The sequence below is a fragment of the Fusarium sambucinum genome, chromosome IV (assembly GCF_050947815.1).
Source record: "Fusarium sambucinum isolate potato_lamoka chromosome IV, whole genome shotgun sequence".
In the NCBI taxonomy this organism is placed as follows: Eukaryota; Fungi; Ascomycota; class Sordariomycetes; order Hypocreales; family Nectriaceae; genus Fusarium; species Fusarium sambucinum.
The window spans coordinates 1,781,374-1,802,001 of record NC_139291.1 but is presented as its reverse complement, the minus strand read 5'-3'; the positions used below and the strand labels follow the sequence as shown (position 1 = coordinate 1,802,001).

At 48.5% G+C, this 20,628-nt stretch overlaps 9 protein-coding genes across 9 annotated transcripts; 5 read left to right on the top strand and 4 right to left on the bottom strand.

Moving 5' to 3' along the window:
- Nucleotides 1–54: 54 nt before the first annotated feature.
- Nucleotides 55–1,652, top strand: FSST1_000639 (proteasome regulatory particle lid subunit RPN5; the record flags this gene model as incomplete). The annotated part of the gene is made up of 4 exons (XM_083232748.1): nucleotides 55–138; nucleotides 194–253; nucleotides 301–1,020; nucleotides 1,071–1,652. 4 exons carry the CDS (start codon nucleotides 55–57, stop codon nucleotides 1,650–1,652), a joined length of 1,446 nt encoding a protein of 481 aa, XP_083090821.1.
- A 161-nt stretch (nucleotides 1,653–1,813) lies between these two features.
- On the bottom strand, nucleotides 1,814–2,711 carry FSST1_000638 (serine hydrolase-domain-containing protein; the record flags this gene model as incomplete). The annotated part of the gene is made up of 2 exons (XM_083232737.1): nucleotides 1,814–2,526; nucleotides 2,639–2,711. The coding sequence occupies 2 exons, from the start codon at nucleotides 2,709–2,711 to the stop codon at nucleotides 1,814–1,816; spliced, it is 786 nt and encodes a 261-aa protein (XP_083090820.1).
- Nucleotides 2,712–3,664: 953 nt separating this feature from the next.
- On the bottom strand, nucleotides 3,665–4,087 carry FSST1_000637 (F1F0 ATP synthase subunit i; the record flags this gene model as incomplete). The annotated part of the gene is made up of 4 exons (XM_083223821.1): nucleotides 3,665–3,720; nucleotides 3,775–3,825; nucleotides 3,943–3,972; nucleotides 4,039–4,087. 4 exons carry the CDS (start codon nucleotides 4,085–4,087, stop codon nucleotides 3,665–3,667), a joined length of 186 nt encoding a protein of 61 aa, XP_083090819.1.
- A 979-nt stretch (nucleotides 4,088–5,066) lies between these two features.
- On the top strand, nucleotides 5,067–6,181 carry FSST1_000636 (NIPSNAP-domain-containing protein; the record flags this gene model as incomplete). The annotated part of the gene is made up of 2 exons (XM_083232726.1): nucleotides 5,067–5,646; nucleotides 5,697–6,181. 2 exons carry the CDS (start codon nucleotides 5,067–5,069, stop codon nucleotides 6,179–6,181), a joined length of 1,065 nt encoding a protein of 354 aa, XP_083090818.1.
- A 410-nt stretch (nucleotides 6,182–6,591) lies between these two features.
- FSST1_000635 (RAVE subunit 2/Rogdi) lies at nucleotides 6,592–7,706 on the bottom strand (the record flags this gene model as incomplete). Its single annotated transcript, XM_083232715.1, has 3 exons — nucleotides 6,592–7,296; nucleotides 7,379–7,564; nucleotides 7,641–7,706. 3 exons carry the CDS (start codon nucleotides 7,704–7,706, stop codon nucleotides 6,592–6,594), a joined length of 957 nt encoding a protein of 318 aa, XP_083090817.1.
- A 648-nt stretch (nucleotides 7,707–8,354) lies between these two features.
- Nucleotides 8,355–8,905, top strand: FSST1_000634 (ribonuclease P/MRP protein subunit POP7; the record flags this gene model as incomplete). The annotated part of the gene is made up of 2 exons (XM_083232704.1): nucleotides 8,355–8,424; nucleotides 8,475–8,905. The coding sequence occupies 2 exons, from the start codon at nucleotides 8,355–8,357 to the stop codon at nucleotides 8,903–8,905; spliced, it is 501 nt and encodes a 166-aa protein (XP_083090816.1).
- Nucleotides 8,906–9,780: 875 nt separating this feature from the next.
- Nucleotides 9,781–10,897, bottom strand: FSST1_000633 (DUF3237 domain-containing protein; the record flags this gene model as incomplete). Its single annotated transcript, XM_083232693.1, has 5 exons — nucleotides 9,781–9,799; nucleotides 9,852–10,064; nucleotides 10,123–10,220; nucleotides 10,319–10,523; nucleotides 10,596–10,897. 5 exons carry the CDS (start codon nucleotides 10,895–10,897, stop codon nucleotides 9,781–9,783), a joined length of 837 nt encoding a protein of 278 aa, XP_083090815.1.
- Nucleotides 10,898–15,664: 4,767 nt separating this feature from the next.
- On the top strand, nucleotides 15,665–16,976 carry FSST1_000632 (nucleotide-diphospho-sugar transferase; the record flags this gene model as incomplete). The annotated part of the gene is made up of 2 exons (XM_083232682.1): nucleotides 15,665–16,742; nucleotides 16,798–16,976. The coding sequence occupies 2 exons, from the start codon at nucleotides 15,665–15,667 to the stop codon at nucleotides 16,974–16,976; spliced, it is 1,257 nt and encodes a 418-aa protein (XP_083090814.1).
- Nucleotides 16,977–18,116: 1,140 nt separating this feature from the next.
- Nucleotides 18,117–20,076, top strand: FSST1_000631 (uncharacterized protein; the record flags this gene model as incomplete). The annotated part of the gene is made up of 2 exons (XM_083232672.1): nucleotides 18,117–18,239; nucleotides 18,292–20,076. The coding sequence occupies 2 exons, from the start codon at nucleotides 18,117–18,119 to the stop codon at nucleotides 20,074–20,076; spliced, it is 1,908 nt and encodes a 635-aa protein (XP_083090813.1).
- Between the last annotated feature and the right edge of the window lie 552 nt (nucleotides 20,077–20,628).

The window sequence follows — 20,628 nt, the reverse complement described above, 5'->3', positions numbered from 1 at the left end:
GATACTATCAACAATTACATATCTTGAGGGAAGCAGAACGCGAATAAAGCCACCATGTCTGACGGAGTTTTGAAGCCCGAGAAGGACTTCTCGAAGGAGGTTGATCAGCAGCTCCCTGAAGCTGAGAAGCTGGCTGCGGTGGGTGTTTGAGCTTTGAATTCCCAAGATGAGCTCCAACTGACATTTTCTATAGTCAAACAACCTCCAAGGCGCCATTGAAAAGCTTGCTGCTCTCGAAAAGCAAACCCGACAAGTACGCATTTGCGCTCTCGATCCTCTTCTCCGCTAATCCAGGACCAGGCCTCCGATCTTGCGTCAACATCACGAGTACTGATCGCAATCGTTACACTATGTAAAAATGCAGGCGACTGGAGTCTCTTGAACGACCAGACCTTGGTCATGTCCAAGAAGCACAGCCAGCTCAAGCAAGCCGTCACCAAGATGGTTCAGACCGTCATGGGCTTCCTCGACGACACCCCCGACCTCCAAACCAAGCTCTCCGTCATCGAAACCCTACGAACAGTTACAGAGGGCAAGATCTTTGTTGAAGTCGAGCGAGCTCGTGTCACCAAGATCCTCTCTGATATCAAGAAGAAGCAGGGTGACCTCAAGTCCGCCACCGAGATTCTTTGCGAGTTACAAGTCGAGACTTTTGGATCTATGGATCGAAGGGAAAAGACCGAATTTATTCTGTCCCAGGTTGAGCTATGCATTGAGAGCGAGGATTGGACACAGGCCGCCATTCTTGGACGCAAGATCAGCACCCGATACCTTTCTCGCAAGCCCAAGAAGACGGCCGAGCAGATTGAAAAGGAGAAAAAGGAGCGAGAGAAGAAGATCGCCCGCGGTGAGGAGGTACCCGAGGAGAAGGAAGACGACACAACCGATCTCAAGCTGCGATACTACGAACAGCAAATCATTCTTGCCAAGCACGAGGAGAAGTACCTCGATGTCTGCAAGCACTACCGCCAGGTTTTGGACACAGAAGCCGTTGAGGAGGATCCAGCCAAGCTTCGTCCCGTATGTCAATCGCTTCTAGCGTCAACAAGGTTTACTAACATCCATCACAGGTCCTTCAGCGCATCATCTACTTTGTCATCCTAGCTCCCTATGACAATGAGCAGCACGACCTCCTCCACCGAATTCACAAAGACACCCGTAACTCAGAAGTCCCAGCGGAAGCCGAACTTCTGCGACTTTTTACTGTGCATGAGTTGATGCGATGGCCCGAGACTTCTAAGAGATTTGGACCTCACCTCTGCAATACTGATGTCTTTGACGTGCAGCCTGGTCAGTCTTCAGACGACAAGGCACACAAGCGATGGCAAGATTTCCGAAAGCGAGTGATCGAGCATAACGTGCGTGTTGTCGCCAAGTACTACACTCGTATCCAGATGGGCCGCCTTACTCAACTACTGGATTTGACGGAGGACGAGACCGAGAAGTACATTAGCGAACTTGTAACCTCTAAGACCGTCTATGCCAAGATTGATCGGCCCGCACGAATCGTCAACTTTGCTAAGCCTCGAGATGCTGACGATGTTCTCAACGAATGGAGTCACAACATGAAGAGCCTTTTGGGCCTGCTCGAGAGAATTGATCATCTTATCACCAAGGAGGAGATGATGGCACGGATTCAGCCTGCCAAATAAGGATTCGGAGTAATGGATAGAGCGGTTCATCATCATGACGGTATGGGTGTTCTGTATTATACAGGTTAGATAGTCCCCAGGATGAGGATATATGACATGACATTCAGTCTACTTGAGTCTATCTATTCGTAGTCTATGTGTATCATCTAAACAGTCCATAATTACAGCTCCGACTTGGGTTCCTTGTCTTGGCCATGCTCCTTGATAAAGCCAGCCAGTGGTGCTGCCCATTGTTTGCTCACAGGTACGTGGTGGCCTCCAGGGTGGATAAGCACGAGGGGGTCTTCGCAACGATCTGAAAGTGCGCGGCTTCGGTTTTCATCAACCACTGTATCGAGACTGCCTACAAAATGCAGTGTAGGAGTCTTGATCTTGGGCTCAAAGCAGAACTGCAGTGAGTCGGGAGTCGCCCAGAAGCCTGAGTAACACACGGCGAACTTGAGAGGGTTCCCAGAGTTTGCCTCCCTCAACCCTCTTGCCCAATCTCCCTCCTTACCCTCTGGTACAGCACGCTCAGTCTCCAACGCTGCCGCAACGAGAGCAGCCATAGCACCTCCTTGACTGAAACCGCACACCGCATCGATGCCTTCAGAGTCACGGATGGCCTGTGCAACGGTCGCCATTCCCTCATCTAGCATACGGTAGTTCCCAGAGGCTTCATCTTTGCGCCACCAAGCCCAGGTGTCAGGCTGGTAGTCCTCGGCTTGCGGCTCCTCAGGAGGTTGATAGCCGGGAATGTCTTCCGGGCTAAGCCGGTTGGGACCCGTGGCGTAGAGAAAGACAGGGAGAAGTGAGATGGGGTTTAGAAGCTTGACGATAGTCTTCTCTAGAGCGCGGGTCTTGGCACGGAAGAGGTCGCCGGACTGTGTATAGCCTGGTGGATGTCATTGAGTGAGTTTTGAGATGTTTATGGGCTAGTTTGAGATATGACGATTGACATGCGGACTATGCAAACCTTCATCTTTTTGAATGCATCCTCAACTTACCATGAAGCATGAGAATCTTGACCTCCTTCTTTCCTCCATTGCCGTTGGCCTTGGGTGTTGGTGTGGCAGTCATTGTAGATAGGCAAACTCTGTACACAGATGAAGGAAATCTGAAAGATGAGATTCTTGTGGTTGAAGTTGCAGTAGCAATCGGTCTAGCGGCAGAAAATATGCCAATGAGCAGACGCATCTAAGGGGGAAATGACGGAGTGTTGGTGAGTGAGGCGGACTTAAATCGGTGTTATAAGATGTTGTTTCGCCGTATGAGTCGACGACGTGGAGTGAGTGAGTGTAGCGGTAACAATGATTTGTCAGGAGTCTTCCTAAGGGCGTCGGGCCGTTGCTTCAACATATCCATCCCCACCAAAGTAATGTTTTGTTCTGAAAACGCTTGGTCAAGGGTATGTTTCTTCTATACATAGGTAGCAAGGCATATTGGTGAAGACGTATTGTCTATTATACACTTTTAATTCCACATTCACACCCACTGATGTCACTGTTATATGTACCATGCATGACGTTCAAATTGCTTAAGTTTTATTATATAAGGCTAATCGAAAAGCCCAAATATGGACTGGAAAATAGTATTGCATTGTCACTCATCAAATCACAAAACAGAGAACGCAATGAATCATGTGGCCATGATGATGGACCGCTACATCCACAAGATCGTAATCGCCAGTATGTCGCGGTGAGTATTGGGCCATAGTTAATCTTCCTTGCACAAAAATAGAAATAAACCACGGAGCATGATGGTAGATTTCAGAGTGAGTCAAGGGTTTTTTCACATATCACATAACCAGACTGATTCCTGATTCTCAGCACATTCGAACATCCGGACTTTTGAGCGTATTCGTTGCTGCCAACTGCACCCGTGGGTAAGTCGTACAGATCGTTGTGTAGGTCAATTAAGCCTCTTTTGCGATTCTATGATACAATTCCATCTCGTGGGCCCTAACCTCGCGTTCGAGCGGATCGATTATGCTTGCCGGCTTGGACGAAATCCCTTTTCCTATTCCCAGTATCTTAGTGACCACCAGTTTTGGCGTTAGGGTTGCGGGGGTCGTTCTTGAACTCGGCGGCTGTTATATCTGGTCAATCGTAGTTCTAGGTAACTCATTTTATAGGGATCGTACAGTTCATCATGGCGTTCTGGGCGGAGTTGACACCGTAGGCAATGACAACACCTATTTCCGGGTTAATTGCTGTCCAAATCTCATCGATGCATCAATCGAAGTCGGGAGCGCGGGAGAAAGCTCGAGGGGAGAGCGGATTCGTCGGGCGAGCTGCGCAATTTGACGTACCGGCGGCGAAGAAAGGCCAGTAAGGCTTCACTATTGGGAAGAGTCAGCGGGACAGATTCGCGATGGCGCAGTCGGGAGAGTCGCAATTGAACGTACAGAAGGGAGCGTTGAACTTCTTGAGGGGTTGAACACCGAGCCAAGACATGATGACGGATTTCGTGGGTATCGCGGGAGGTAGGTTCGGTTTGATGGACTGGACGTCGGCAACGGGTGCTTTGAGATTGAGATTGCTACAGAACGAGCCTTTTTCCGAACGACAGACCCAGCAAAGCTCCGAGCGGGTTCTGCCGAAGCCGAGCCCGGAACGTTGTCTGTGTGCCTAAATTGTAAGGCTTCATATGCAGGTTCGAGACCGGCTGAGTAAGAAAGGTACGTACTCCTGCCAGAGGTGAGGAACAGCAGGCCCAACCGAACCCCGCATTCTTATGGCGCGCTAAGCTTTTACACGTGATGTTTGGTGGAGTGACATCATCAGATAGCTCCCTGAGCTCCAGCTTTAAGAAGGTAGTGTACGTACTGCTAAACCTTTGCGACCTGTCCTCTTATCTCTCTCAATTAAATCAGCCTATTCTGCCATTGTTCATTATCTGTACTCGTCATAAACAAAAGCAACCGAAAAAAACTCATCCAAAAAGTGCGGGGTGAAGTGAATTATACATTCCTGGGCGTTCAACCGAAAAGCCGTTCCGTCCCTCCAACTCTCGGTTGCCCAATCGTCCACCTGCTTCGCCCTCCTTATTATTACCAGGGCAATCTCAACCCAAGACTGCTTCTGATACCACCTTTGCGCTTAAACGCCTGCCTTCCCGCTTCTGCTGTGCTCTCTGCCCGCACCAAACAACCAGCCTTTGTTTGGGTTGCCACCAATTGTGCCGCATCTGACCTTCTGCTTCCGTTCTGCTACTACAACCTCGTCTAAACTCTCGGTGTATTTCCTTGTTTCAGCATCTCCCCCTGTCTCTCACGCACGACTCCAACGTTGATCTCCGACGTTGTTGCTCCCTGAAAGATCGCCCGCATTCCCCCCGCGCCTTGTGTCAGCTTTTATTAGATACACATTGCGCCTCATCAGCTTAAAACGACTTTGCACTTTCATCTATCAATCCCTTCTATCGTCCCCGAAAATGTTCAGTCGCCAGTTCGCACGCGCCGCCACTGCCACTCCGCGCACCAGTGTGCGAGCTCTGAGCTCGACTGCTGCTCTTAGCGGTCGCACCCCTTCCATCGGAGATGTCAACCCTACACACGCAGAGGTCGATAAGTTTAGCAAGAAGCAGAAGGAATTTCGCGAGCACTTGGTAGAAGCACAAAAGAAGCGAGAAGCCAGTTCGTTGCCCTCCCATCCGCAGCCAGCTAACGTTCCGTTCACCAAGTCGGACGAAGGCTCACAGAATGACACTGTAGGACAAACCGAACAGGCCAAAGAACCCGAGCCATCCCGCAAGGCGGGCCCTTTGACGAATCTCATCTACGGTACCAAGGAGGGTCGCGAGCTCGATGCCCAGCTTGAAGCAAGCTTCAGTCAGGTCCTTGCCCGTGGCAAGTACGTCCACTCAATCGTTCAGCACGAAGTCAAACCAGACAAGGTTGACGAATATGTCGAACTCGTTGGCAAGTGGTATCCCAAGATGGCGAATGCTCCAGAGAACAAGGTGAATCTGGTCGGAAGCTGGAGGACAGAGGTCGGCGATTGCGATACCTTTGGTATGTACAAGTTAATTTCGCAAAGCTTTCCAGTCGCTAATCATGACAAGTCCATATTTGGGAGTACCAAAAGTACGAGGGTTACCACCAGTCTCGATACAACATGACACATCACCCCGAATTTTCCGAGTTCGACAGCAAGCTAAAGGGCTTGATTACCAGCAAGAAGATCTCCCTCATGCAAGAGTTTTCCTTCTGGCCAACAACTCCTCCACGATCACTGGGTGGCATCTTTGAGCTGCGCTCCTACACATTGCACCCTGGCAACTTGCTCGAGTGGGAGACACACTGGCGACGAGGACTCAAGGCTCGTCGTGAGGTTATGGAAGGTGTTGGTGCTTGGTTCGTTCAGATTGGTGACCTTAACACTGTCCACCACCTATGGCAGTTTGCCAACCTGGAGGAGCGCCGAAACCGTCGCGAGCAGAGCTGGCAGGTTGAGGGATGGAGCGACACTGTCCACAAGACAGTACCTCTTATCCAAAGCATGAAGTCCAAGATTCTTGTTCCCATGTCTTGGTCCCCTGTCCGATAAACGCCCAACAATGGATTTGTCAGCGATATCTTCCAATTGTGTCCGGTTGATGAAACGTGGGCCATTGGCCCGGACCTGGCCTGTTGGGATGTATGCCATGTCCAAGATGAGTTTCACCGTATAGTTTGTTCTTTTGAATTGGTGTTCTTTGCTGCTTTAGCCAAGGAGTGAGGAAACGTGGATTATGGATTACATGTACAAATGTATTATTTGTTTCTATAAATTCAATGAAACTAGGACCACCTCCAAATTTGACGGCCAGGAATGTGATTAACCACGAAAACCCATGAATATCATCTGAATGAAGAGAATCTAAAGAATCATAACCAATAATAGTCGCTCTTACTACAACGCCGGGGTATCCAATCAATTTACATACAAAGCCGCTCACATGGCCTTTCCCCTCTTTCCTACGAGTCTACGCTCAGGACCTCTGCAATGTTCCTTCTTGCTTGACCCAGCATGTGACTGAGGTAGCTAAGCTTGGACTGGATAGATATGAGGCTCGGATCTGCACTTTCGACGCGCACCTTTTCCCGGACATAGACTTCCTGAACATCATTGCTATTCACGCCAGCCGCCAATGATCCTGGCTCCGGGGTATGGCGGGCACTGCCCCGCATCGAGCCACCAACATTAGACCCCTGCGTGTTGTAACGGAATACAGTGTCCATCTCATCATGCTCCAGGCGACGCACAGTTCCGAACGCCAGACCAAGCTTGGTGCCAAAATGGACAGGGGCATGGACGGGTTCGAGGGCACGTAGCCAGAGAATTATGCTGCTTTCTTGCAGTCCGAGGTAGAAGCTGAGATTTGGTCCAAGTGAAGGAGTAAATTGGTACGGCGGACTTGAGCACATCTGCCAAGCAGGATCTGAATCCGTCAAGGGAGGGCCCTTGAGGAGAATTGAAGAGTCGTTGATAGAATCGGCGAGAACGCTTAGAGTAGAGGCGAGAGAGCGGGCGTCCTGTGGCCTGGACAGGGTTATGGCGAGCAAGTCGATGGACTGGTTAAGATGGTTATGTAGAGCATCAAGACCCTGTATATGAATGGCCTCGTTTTGCGACAGCGACATCGTCTGTGGGGGTATCGTTCGAAGCTGAAGATGTATTGTCTGCGATCAAAAGACGTCAGCACACAGCGAAAAGTCTGGCGCAGCTTGCGAGGGAAGCACAAGATTCAATGGATATACTTACTCCTTTAATGATGCGTGTGCCGACACGCGTGAGCGTCCCCTTTACTTTTTCGTTGCGCGGCGTGCTAATGACGAGAGTACTGCCGGGATCGATCGGCGCGAGGAGCGCATAACAATCCTCAAGGCCGTGTTTGAGATCGCGACACAACTCGAGCGTTTCGTTAACGATCCATTCCAACTCGCGCGCCTTTCCAAAGTAGATCAGCATGTTTTCCAGTGTTTCAATTCCTTCGCTTTGCGCAAATCGAGAGGGTTCGTTGTACCTGGCTTTCGGAGGCTTTAAGCCTGAGCTCTTCGGGCGAGACGGGAGGCCAGATTGCAATGGACATGATGAACGGGTGCCTAGCTGATAAGTACTGAATATTGAGTAGTGCAGGCAGCCATCAAGTCGGTGTTGTATGGTGAGGTGATGTTGAGCTATGGACGAGTTGGATTTCGAGGAATAACCCAAAAGGACCCGATAGCAGGTGAGCTTTGCGCCTGGAGTGACGTCTTTCTGTCGCAACGCTAGGGAGTTAAGTGTGCAGACAGCTGTGCCACATGTGGCGTTGATGCATCTTACCTCTAATTTTGAGTGATCTCAGGACGGAGAAGTGAAAACCTACAGCATGTGAAATTGAGTACATTAGAAATTAAGAAAACAATTATCTTTTAAGTAAGACTACTGGCAATTCAAGAAACTGTTTTTTGTTACTTGCGTTGACCTTCGTACATGAAGAACTATCGTGGGTAGTGGGGTGAACGTATCTCAAGAAACTTTCATTCATAAGATTTTCTTTTCTTTGGCTGTCACATCAACCATCACTCGCATAAAACATATCGAAACAGCGCCAGACACTTGTACAGAAAACAGTCAGAATCAACAGGGGGATTGAACGACCGAAACCCATATTTCTGTAGACAACTGGCCTTATAGTCGATTTAGCTCTGATCAACACTCATCTGCCTACATCACCTTCAGGCAACCATATCTCACAATGGCTTCAACTGTTGGTAATGCCCCTAAGGTCAATGGCACACTAACTAAGCTACCGCCAATATCAGAAGGTATGGGCTTTTACAACTTTCTACGGATAACGACACTAACACTTCTGCAGGCGCCCGTGTCGAAAAACGCCCCTTAACCAGGCGCCAGGCTCCAGCATCATCCAAATCCCGGATTATCTACGTGTCTTCTAAAACACCTTTCATGGCACTTGTCAAGCGTACCCGCAAGCAGCTCGACGCTTCACTCAAAAAGACCGACGCGGCACCCAAGTACGCGTCGCTGCATGCGCGTGTCGAGAGTCTTAAGCGGACTAGCGGTCGTGCTCCCGACGGCGGCGTTGTGACAGTTTTAGGTGCCGGAAAGGCGATTGAGAAGACACTTTCCCTTGCAAGCTGGTTTGAGCAGGAGGGTGACTGCGAGGTGGAGATTAAAACGGGCACTGTTGGCACCATCGATGATGTAGTAGCCGAAGGAGACGAGGAGGACGAGAGCCGCCTAAGGAAGCTCAACTGCTTGGAGGTCCAGATTAATCTCAAGTGAGATAGCTCCACAGGCACGGTGATAAGGATCTAGGTGCACGACAGCATGGGCGTGTCGCATCCGATCTACCAGGTCAGTTACCTTGCATATGCGAATCCTTGCCTTGTTGTTGCATTGTGCTCTCGCTGACAGCTATTCCGATTCAGTCTTGAGAACTAAAAACAAATTCCACGGCGTCCGAGTCGGAAGGCGCGGATACGCAAGCATGATCCACAGGACCATGGTCAAATCTGACAGTATCGAGATTCGAAAGCTGAGTCGAGTCGGTCGTTGGACGAGTTAGAAGGTCCTTTGGAAGACCGTCAATCCGGATGATCTGGGTCAGCTTTGCGAGACGGTGATTATGAATCAGTCAGATCAAAGGCCGTCTGACATATGGCCAAAATCCTAATGGTGATAGGAGTTGGGCATGATTGGACGGGAATTCTATCTCGAGTATTTGACTTAAAATAGCCGCCAAGGAGAAGTAGATGATGTTTGCTTGTTAATCTATCAAAAACTCCTTGTTGGATTTGGTTATTGTATGAAAGTGGGCAGTGAGACTGCTTGTATGAGACTAGAGTCATTATGTACTTAGAAGTGTTGAATTATTATAAATTGTGGCGCTAAATAGATATGTGGTTTAAACAGGCACAGGATCGATTCACTTCATCGCTGTGCCTAAATGAGGAAGAAGAGATCATAAATTCACCAGATATCTGCGCCTCTCGATGCATCATTCAGTCCTATTCGTTCCTTTCCACGTGCCGGTCAAAACTTGACGCGGGTGACAAAATCCTAACTCCTGTGCCCTGTGCTGCGCCGGAGGTCCACTAGACCCCATATGCAATGCTAAGTCTTTCTTATCTGAAGTTCTTCCGGTTGTGACGGAGATTTTATGTAACACGGTAGGCACTGCGTGTCATAGTTAGCCATGCTCATGTGGTCTTGTGAGTCAAAGACTTACTCAATAACCAAGTGCTCGCCACGCCAGGCACCACTGGCCACCCATAATCCACAGTTGACAATCTCAGCGTATCGCTTGTCGGACGTTTTGAAAGTCGCGAACATGCGGAAGCCGTAGCGTCGTGGGTCAATATCTTTTGGTGCCTTGGGGCTTAATAGAGTGTCAAGCACGTCTGCAGGTCCTGAGAGGGAACCACGCGTGCGCATTTCGAGTCTGATTTCACTAGTTATTACCCGAACATGATTGGCTCGTAAATATGAGAATGACTTACAATGCGGGCTGTTCATCACTTGTCTGGATGACAAAAGCGCCCTCAACGAGTCTCATGGGCCGAAAACCGCGAGCTTGACCAAGATCATAACCGCCTGCCTATAAACCATGCATAAAATCCTCCTCAGTCAGTCACGAATTTGACAAAAGCGTAGGATCTAAAATGTCAAGGGGTTAAGAGGGAAAATAAAACGTACAATGACACGGCCGTGGCCAAATGATCCGGACCATACACCGGCTGCAACGGTAGTGATTTCCTTGGTGTTGCCTGACTCGACATGGACAGCGTCTTGGTTTAAACGAACCGCAATTCGAAAATCGAAATCGAGAGCTGGCATCGGAAAGGCGAGTCCCGGGCAAGGAAAGTGGTTTAGCGAACGTTGACAAGCCTCTTCGACAGTTCTACAACCAGACACAGCATAGTCAGCAATTCGACATCCACTAATAAATTGTGCAATTGCCAGGAAAACTTACTTGCCAGGTCCCTCCCGACATTCCCGCTCAGCCTGGACCCTGTATAAAAGACCACCATCATTGAAACAGCCGCTTCCGCTTCCAGGTGATGAGCCCTCGCTACAAAATTTTTGCGCGTGCGTTGCAGGTGTTTGCATTGGTGGTATCCTAGTATCCCACTCGGCGGGTATGTTCTGTGGCGGATATGCCGAAGGTTGTTGGTGAAAGGGCGTAGAGTGAGGCATGCATGTTGACTCAGAAACATCGGTGGGAGCAGTGCTCGTTGGTAGTGAAAAGGATAAAGTCTCGGTCTCGGTGGCCATTTTCAGGCTATGTATATATATATGTATGTGTATATGATGTGAGTATTTGTCGGTTCAGACGCACTCAGGCTGTCTTTTGTTGTTATCCGGATAGTAAAAGTATTGACGTCTTATGATATCATCCAAGTATGTTGATCTGTTAATTTCAATAAAATGAGAAATCTCTCGAGCCGGAAAGTAATAAAAATCTGGTCGAACTGTGGCTATTTATTGATCGGATTTGATGGCGGGAGGCGGCGACTAATAAATGGTCCCCCAGTCGGCTCTTTCTTGGCTTGGCTTGTGTAAGCGGTTTTGGATGGAGCGAGCGTTCGTGTCGTATCCTCGCAATTCCCGAACCCCGAAGGCAAAGTTTATTAATAATGTTGACTTTTTCCCCTTTTGGCTACTGATGATATATTGATTGCTGATATAATCAGTTGAAAGTAGACAAAATAAATTGATAAAACAGGAAGGATGTGAGTATCGGGAGAGGGTTGGGTAGGTAGGGTAAATCAAGGTATTTAAACCATGGACCCGAGCCGGATAACGAGATCCATTACTACCTCCTACTCCCTACGGAGCAGCACATAATACAACACAGTACAGCTTGGCTTGGGTGTATAAGGCGCGCGCCAAAAGGTAACTACATCTCAGCTGCAGTGCAATGGGGTCCAGCAAGGGCGTAGCTGTTTTTGTCATGCTTGCCAATCTTCCGAGGCACTGGGAGATTGTACAGCACACAGCACAGTGCAGTCGAGGACCTGACCAACGGAAAATGTCAGAGTTTCCGGGACAGGTATGGACCAAAAGCCCAATTACAGATCAATTCTTGTGTTATATCCGCGGCTTTAGAGGGCGCGCCCCGGACGAAAGACATGAAAAGGTGGGTAATCGCCGATCGTGGTGGAGATATGTTAAGAAAGCGACCCGACCGCGCGGAAGATTGCTCGCTTTGTGGTTAGTACACTAACTACTACGAACTTGGGCATTGATAGATCTTGATATTAAGACTCAATCTGTAATCGGAATCTTCCATGTTCCATATCGGATCGGAATCTCCTTCTGAGCCAACAAACCTAGACTTACAAATGGTAGCAGTCTTTTCTCATTCATGTGCCATGTCTTTGATTATCTATGGATGCCTTCGCGAGGGCTTTACAGGGCTTAAGTCCGCCAACGAGCGGGGCGTTGTTCACTATTTCTTAGGTCACTATTCGGCAGCCTCGGACAATGTACAGCAGCCGAGAGCCCGGAGGTGTGGCAAGCTTGACCTGTAGTTTTAGATGCCATTACTAAACCATTCTACACAACAATCTATGAATGTTTGTTTATTCGAAGAATGCCAGACAACCCAGTTTAATCCAACTATTTCTTGGAAGTTGATTTAAACCGTCTTGTTGTGGCTGTTTGCAACTCCGCTACAGCTCTCTCCCGTCCGTCATGTCGGAGGTAAAAAAGGAGCTGACAAATTAAACGTGGTCCAACGTTAATTCCACCAGCATAAGCTCTACGGTGACCCGAAGCGGAATTAAGAATGGACATGATGCATATACCCCAGTACCTTAGTAGCCAAGTCCCTGTCCCGTCATCATGACCTGGCAGTCCATTACAGCCCAATACTGATATAATCCAGCTCGTGCGAGATGACTTGAAACCATGATATACAACACCAGCTCGGTGTTTACATTTAATACGCATAACATCTAGATCATCGAGTGTTACAACAGCTCTCTTCGGCACTGCACAAGGTGCGGGGGCCGAGCTGTCATGGTTGGTTGGGCTCATCATGATTACTCTGATGACCCCCCTCCATCAAGGCTGACAACCATTTATAAAACGATGTAGGTACGGAGTACAGAGCATCTTACATGCATTCATCTACAATCCTTCAGCGATCAACTGCCAAAACCAAAGGTTAAACAGCGCTTCGGTTAGATAAGAATACGGACTTTATAGACAAGGAGATAGGGCCATCAACATGATGCTGTAAACTAAATATAACTAATGTCACTCACTGTCTTTTGTATAGGACGCCCTTTCGGTTCATGATTCTGAATTCCGATATCTCCCCGGTAAACTTTGTTCGTCTACTAGCGAGCTTTCAGCTTCGTACAGAGTATAGCTGTGGCTTATAGGATTTGAGTTAACTAGGAGAGTATGTGTGTCTCTATGAGGCATTTGCTGAAAATGCATCAACATCTTCAGTGCTTCGTCAGCAAAATGACCGTCTTTAAAAACCAATGGATTTCAGCTGACAGCTGCCTTTGAAGGATTCACAACGTTCAATAGCCGCACGGAATTAAATGAGAGTTCTGGGCTTACTCTGACCTGGCCAGTAAGATTTCTCATCACGAATCGTTGGTAAGCACAGCTATTGTAGAACCAACAATATGAGCATTTTAGCGACTTATCACAAATATCCTGTCAATATGCTAGATTAACAATTCCCTTACATGACAACAACAATACTTGGCAACGTCGCCAGCACTAATCGTTGCCTTTGAACATGGGCCTGTTCATAGATGTCCAGGTAGAAAAGATGAACTTCGGGAACCAAATAATAGACACCGCATGCTTTGAATGACGTCTTTCCAACATCCCAGCATCAATCAATAATATCGCACATCATACCAATGCTACTTCACCAAGAAGCTTGCCAAGTGCCGAAATCCCGTCAGTAATGAAATCAAACGGCCCGGCACTTACAACCGAGAAAAGACGATTGTGCATTGTTTGCTCAAGTCTCTAAGCGAAACACAAACCGAGTCGCGAGTTGCTGCCATTTTGGCGGCTACACAAGATCTGGTACTCCCATGTCATGCCAGAAGCCAAAGCATTCCCTCTCCTCCCATGACGAAAGGGTTTGTTTTCCTCTCAGGGGTTCTATGCCCAGGATCCCCCTTTTGCTCCGCTCTTTATAGACGATCACGCTCCTTTGATCGCCGACACGCAAGCTGGTACCCATTATTTGCAACAGGCACGTTTCGAGAATTGCTGTAACAGAAAAGCTCCGCCAATGTATGGCCTCCAAGCCCCTGTTCTGGACCTGTTTCGGATTCTTCGACGCAACGCTAGAAAAGGCTTGTTCAAATGCTTGTTCTGCTACTTTATTTCCTGACTGGTCGGCTGTCCTTGGTGAGGACTTTGAGATCAGCGAGATATCTCGCTTGGTGAGACGAATTACTATCCAGGAGAGATGCACAGCCGGGCAAACAGCAGCTTGCGTACCCGGCTGGGTTTGGAGTGTAATTTGAGCAATCTACGGATATCATTGAGCGGTAAGTAAGGACATTGCACCATTTTGGGTTTCATGTGCATCAGTGAGTTTGTGAAAGATCGATCGAGATATTGAGGTTGTGACTTGACTCGAGTCAAATGAGCTGCTGGTGCATTGGCGTCTCAACTCATGCTTAGGGTGAGCTTGGTGAATAGAGGAATCTGTAGTCAAATGAATTGACTAGACCCATTGGTTAGACCGTATGTTATCTCCCTTATTCCTTAACGGCAGAATCTCCTTGACAAATATTATACCCGTTATAGGTTATTAAGTCCGATAAGTTTTTAAGGCGTAGAGATCTGATTCCGCACTAAATGCGGCTCGTGCGTTACGGCGTTCTAAGAAAAGGGACGGCTGCTTCCACATGCTGACTCCAACTCTCCTTACATCGAAACGGAAGTTCAAGTTACGGCAGTGCGGCAACTTGCTGATGAGATCAAAGTATCATCTTAGAGGTAGTTTCAGGGGTAGTTCAATACCAAAGATACTTGGTAAATGTACGCAACAAGACGGAGCATTCTTGTCACTCTTATTGTGTTTGACCTTGTCTAGTAATCTGCAAGTTTGTCATTCATCAGTCCTTCTTTCCTCGTCTACAATATACATCCTTGATAATACTGGCCGTGCCTTCCCTCAGGTAAGACCCAAAAATAATTGTCCAGTCAGGGTCTCTCCACGTTCCACGTAATTGAATGCGTGGAGGCGAGACCCGAGTTTCCATTCTTCCCTGTTAAGAAGTTCTCAGATAAATTGTTTTCCTCTTGAATTAACTTTGCCAAATCTCAACATCGCCCTATTTACCTTCACCTACCGCATTCGAATACCGACCGAGCCCTAGACTACGAGATAATACCTCTAACACGAAGATAAACGGTCTTTCATTTTGACCACTCTGCTTATTGGCCGAATTGAATACCAGCATCTCGGCAGCTCCGCTTTGCGACAGCGCCGTTGGTGAGCTTACTGCGCAGCTGCAGTAGCATATCGAAATAATTGGATTGCGCTGCGACCTCATCTTGTCCAGGGTCCATTCTCAATCCTCAACTTGGAACTTTTTTTGCTACAAGGTGCACTGCATCACAGCACCGACACCACTAATTCCAAGTTCCTGACTACTAGCTGGATACGCTGTACTACTGTCTATCAAGGCTCCACCTGTCTCCAATTGCGCTACCCCTGCGCATGGGGGATTCTAATTCATCCCTCGCCCGCCTCAATTTGACAGGCAAATTCTTGAGCACGTCTTTTCTGCTTCTCTTGTACGCTGTCGCATAGAATATCTGGCTGCTGCCATTTGCCTGTTCTCTTCTCAACACCAGCTCTTGCCTGGCCACGCTCTCTTTTTTCTATGCTGTAATAGCTTAGTCCCTTCGTTTCTCAACCTTCGCTTCCTACCCCTGTCCTCATTATCCTGGACACTTCGCTCCTTATCAACGAATTTCTAAAAAAGACAGCAACTTGGTTCCTACCTGGCAAGATCACAGTTGATTTCGGGAGCAATCGTCGCAATGTTCAACTCTCGCCGCGCCATCGTGGCTGCGGTTTTTGTCATCACTGTCTTCTTCCTTCTGACGAGATCACACTCCTCGACACCTGTCGTCCCAGCAGCCCAAAATGCTGCTGCCACCGCCGCTGATGCAAGCAAGAACGACGCCCCTGCCTCAAACGAAGCCGTGCCACCACCGCCCGAGGAAAAACAACCAGAGATGGAGGTGAAGGAGCGTCGCACACGGCCTCGCATCGACATGTCGGGAATGACGACCTATGAGAAGCTCGAATACGCCTACCCCTACGATGTTACCTCCAAGTTTCCCGCCTACATCTGGCAGACATGGAAGCAAAGTCCCGATCAGGGCGATTTTCAGTTCAAGGACCACCATGGTTCATGGAGAGAAGAGCACCCTGGTTTCGTTCACGAAGTCGTCACAGACGATGTTGCTGTCAATCTGATTCGCCTGCTTTACGCTACAGTCCCTGAGGTTGTCGAGGCCTACCGAAGCCTCCCAATGCCTGTCCTGAAGGCCGATTTTTTCCGCTACCTTATCCTGTTTGCACGAGGCGGCATTTACTCTGACATTGACACCTATGCTATCCAGAGCTCTGTCAAGTGGCTGCCCGAACAAATCGCTCGTGACACCATCGGATTGGTTATTGGTATCGAGGCAGACCCTGACCGTCCTGATTGGGCTCAGTGGTACAGTCGCCGTATCCAGTTCTGCCAGTGGACGATACAGGCCAAGCCTGGTCATCCTGCGCTTCGCGACATTATCAACCGAATCACCAAAAAGACGTTAGAAGAAAAGCGTAAAGGCACTCTGGAGAACATCCTTGATCGGAATGTGGTTGAGTTCACGGGTCCTGCTGTATGGACAGATGCCGTTATTGACTACTTCAATGATGGACGTTTCTTCGATATGTCGCAAAGCAAGGGAACGATTGATTACAAGAACTTTACCGGCATGGAGACAAGTAAGCGAGTGGGCGATGTGGTTGTGTTGCCCATCACAAGCTTCTCACCTGGAGTGGGACAGATGGGATCCAAGGAACCTGATGACCCCATGGCTTTTGTTAAGCACGATTTCGAAGGTAAGAAGCATGATTAGTAGTTCCAATTGGGTCATGGGAAACTAACACTATACAGGGACATGGAAACCTGAGAGTGAGCGTCATATGGGCGAGCAGCAACAGCAAGAAGAGGGACAGCAAGCCCCTCTGCAGCAGGAGGGACAGCCTCAGCAGGGACAGCCTCAGCAGGGACAACCTCAACAGGAACAACCGCCGCCGCCGCAGCAGCAGCAGCCTGCTGCTCCCCAGCAATAACAGTATAATGCGAAACCCAATCACAACCCATGATACCTAATGTTTTGGTAACGACTTTGAAGATTTACTTCTCCGACCTGTATATTTGAGTTTCTTCTCTATACTCTTTTCTAATGACACGATTTGCGTCCTTCTGATTCTGGGGCTGGTTTCCACATAAGTGGGTTAAGCTGAGGTCCGTTGTACTCTGGCAGTTGCATTATGATGGAGAATATGTAAAAGTTTGGCGGCAATGGCACTAGACTCTGTTTTGGTGGAAGGCATCGCATGGAAGTCATCATTTCTTTCTTTCTTGGTATAGACTTGCTTGGACCTGACCTTTTTATATGATAGCGATGCCTAACTTGTGGGTCGTGTAACAGTGTGCAAAGGGAGGAAAGCTCTCAGCACTCGTAATTGAGAGATGAACCTACAGTCATATCGTGGATCTTGTTCAGCGCGATGGTAGAGTTAAGAAGCTCTTTGGACCGCTTGCGATGTTGGGTTGTGAAAGCCGTGAACATGTAATTGATGTCGACCGAAGGGTGTCAACGAAACTTGAGAGTCCGTGATCGGCCATTGACTGAATAATTGAAGCGGCTTAACTATAGCCGAATTACTTTCCGCGGTTTTGAAGCTGTAGACTAATTGTTACTTATGAATTTCTATCAAACACGGCATTCAAGGTCATTCAAGCCGCCCCCGCATTTCCCCAGGTTATTCTCAATTACTCTCAGCTGCAATTGGCCAAAGACGGATCGCTGAGGGGGTTTCGGCCTGTCCTCCCGCTGCCGCTGCCGCTGCCGCTGTGGAGAGTGAGGAAACAGCTAAACATTTGTTCCATCACTGCAGAGTGGTTACCAGGAGGGAAGCTCGTGGCGATGATAGCCGAGGATACTTGTTCATTATGGAAGATGTGTTACTTACCTATGTTCTGAACATAAGCCTCACTTATTGTTGGTCCCCTTTTAATACGTCCCACTTACAACATAGACAGAGGCTCTTCTCACTCGTATCATAATATCCTTGTCACATCATTGAAGCCGGGCCGTTTTGCTGCATAACATAAACGACCTCCTCTCACCACTTCTCTCAACACCTTTGTCTGTCCTCATCAGAGATTCTTCATTTCTCAGAAGAGGTGTTCTTTTGGCTTTCACAATGCAGACCGTGATACGTCAAAGCTTTAGAAAGACATCTTTATCAACACGGACAGCTTTCAGACCACGTCAACTGAGACGGCTTTCTTCATCTAATCTCAGTATTCGATGGGGTCCTCAAGATGTATGTTCAAGATTCCCCATGCTATAAACACTCAATAACTAACAAATCAAAGCCTCCTTTTTATAATGGCACAATTCCAGAGCATTTCGCCTCAGTCGTCTCAGCACACGGCGATCGCGAAGCAGTCATCGCCCGCACCCCAACCCCTCACTCTCACGAGTCAACACTAACATACTACGCCCTTGACTCTCTATCCAACAGCCTCGCTCACTCACTCTCTTCATTGGGTGTACGCAAGGGTGACCGCGTTGCCGTTTCTCTCGGCAATGGGCCTGAATTCGCAGCTCTGACTTACGCTTGCTTCAAACTCGGCGCCATTCTCGTGCCGTTGAACCCAGGCTTCAATGAGCATCAGGTCATAGCAGCGCTGAAGCATTTGGCTATCAAAACGCTCATCATCGGTGCTGTGACAGATCTGGCGTATAAACCAGGCCGTGGAAGAAGCAATGAGCATCTTCTCCGGAGCGTGGTGGGAGATGTTTCGGCGTCGAGGATCCAGAGCGAAGCTGTCCCCTCTTTGTGCAACGTGGTGGTCTTCGATAACCTAGCGTGCCATCCGGATGTCAAGTTTGACCTAAAGGGGTGTCGAGCATTTACCCCTTATTCTTCACTGGTCGACGGCTCGGTCAACTCTGTAACGCCTGATTCTCCCTTGGAAGCGAGCGATGTTATCAATATCCAATTCACGTCGGGGACTACTTCGATGCCCAAGGCGGCCATGCTCTCGCATCGTGCTATTCTTAACAATGGTGCTTTGATAGCGCATCGAATGGGTCTCCATGCAGATGATCGTATAGTGGTGCCTCCTCCGCTATTTCACTGCTTTGGTTGTGTGCTGGGATATATGGCGACGGCTACCACAGGTGCTGGTATCCTCTTCCCCAGTCCAGCTTTTGACCCCGAAGCTACTCTGCGGATGGTAGTCGACCACGAAGCTACCGGTCTTTACGGTGTGAACACCATGCTCGTTGCTGTTCTAGAAGCTCTCAACCGAGGAGACGTCGTCCCTCATGACCCCAAACACCTACGCAAAGGCATTGTAGCCGGTAGCAGTGTGCCCCCCTCTCTTATGAGCACATTACATAAGCGTCTCGGTCTTGAAAACCTCGTTATCTGCTATGGTATGACCGAGACGGCGCCTGTGAGTTGCATGACTAGTCCTTCGGATCCAATCGACAAGCGCACTTCGTCTATCGGCAAGGTTATGCCTCACACAGGGCTCAAGATCGTCGATCCCTTGGACCATAGCAAGATCCTCCCCGTCGGAAAGCGAGGCGAGTTGGCTACAGCAGGATATCTCGTTATGGAAGGCTATTACGGCGATGAGGCCCGCACATCTGAAGTCCGCGTACCAGATCCCAAAGACGGAACAGTATGGATGTATTCTGGTGACGAGGCCGAGATGGATGAGCAAGGCTACGTCCAAATCACAGGCCGTATCAAAGATCTCATTATCCGCGGCGGAGAGAACATTCATCCGTTGGAAGTAGAAGACTGCCTCCTTACACATAAAGGTGTTCGAGAAGCCAGCGTGATAGGGGTTCCCGACGAGCGATACGGCGAAGCAGTGGCAGCCTTCATCATTCCTGCAAGAGGATGGACGCCACTAGATCATATGAAGGACGTATCCTCGAATGAGGTGAAGGCTGACGAGGACGGTATTTTAACGAGAGATGGGTTGAGGCAATGGGTCGCGACAAAACTGTCCAAGCATCTCGTGCCCAAGTACGTCTTCTGGATCGACGAGTATCCCAAGACACCAAGCGGAAAGGTGCAGAAGTTTAAGTTGAAGGAATATGCAAAAGAAATACTGGGAGATGAGGGCGACAAAGCATAGTGATGAATAGCGTTTTTGTTAATGAACTTTGCACATAATCATCTTCGAACTGGTGTAATGAACTCAGTACAAATGCATTTGGTCTCTAAGCTCAGGGGCCTCATACATCAAATCACAACACGGACAACGATACTTTAACATATTTCATTGTCAGCATTAATCAAGGTATCATTCGCATAATTATAGGGCTATCCTTCTTCTCTTGGGCAGCCAAGCAGACAGATAGATGATCAAAATGATTCTCATCCAAAGCCCCGCAAAATTCATCACCAAAAAAGAACTTTTTTTCTGTCTTCGTTGCAGAAGAAGCAATCGTCATCTCTAGTGGCAGCCGTCTATCTTTAGCGGAGCTCTCCAATGCAAACAAAATACCGTACGAGGTCTCCGGCCTCGATCGTTATCCGATCACCTTCTACCAACCAAGTCGTAGCAACAAGAAAAAGAAGACCAGAGGGAAAACATCCCTTCCAAAAATGCAAGCCCAAAAAACAACAAAGGTAGAGAGGGAAAAGGATCAAAAATGCGAAGCATCACTCGGATGCGGAACGACGA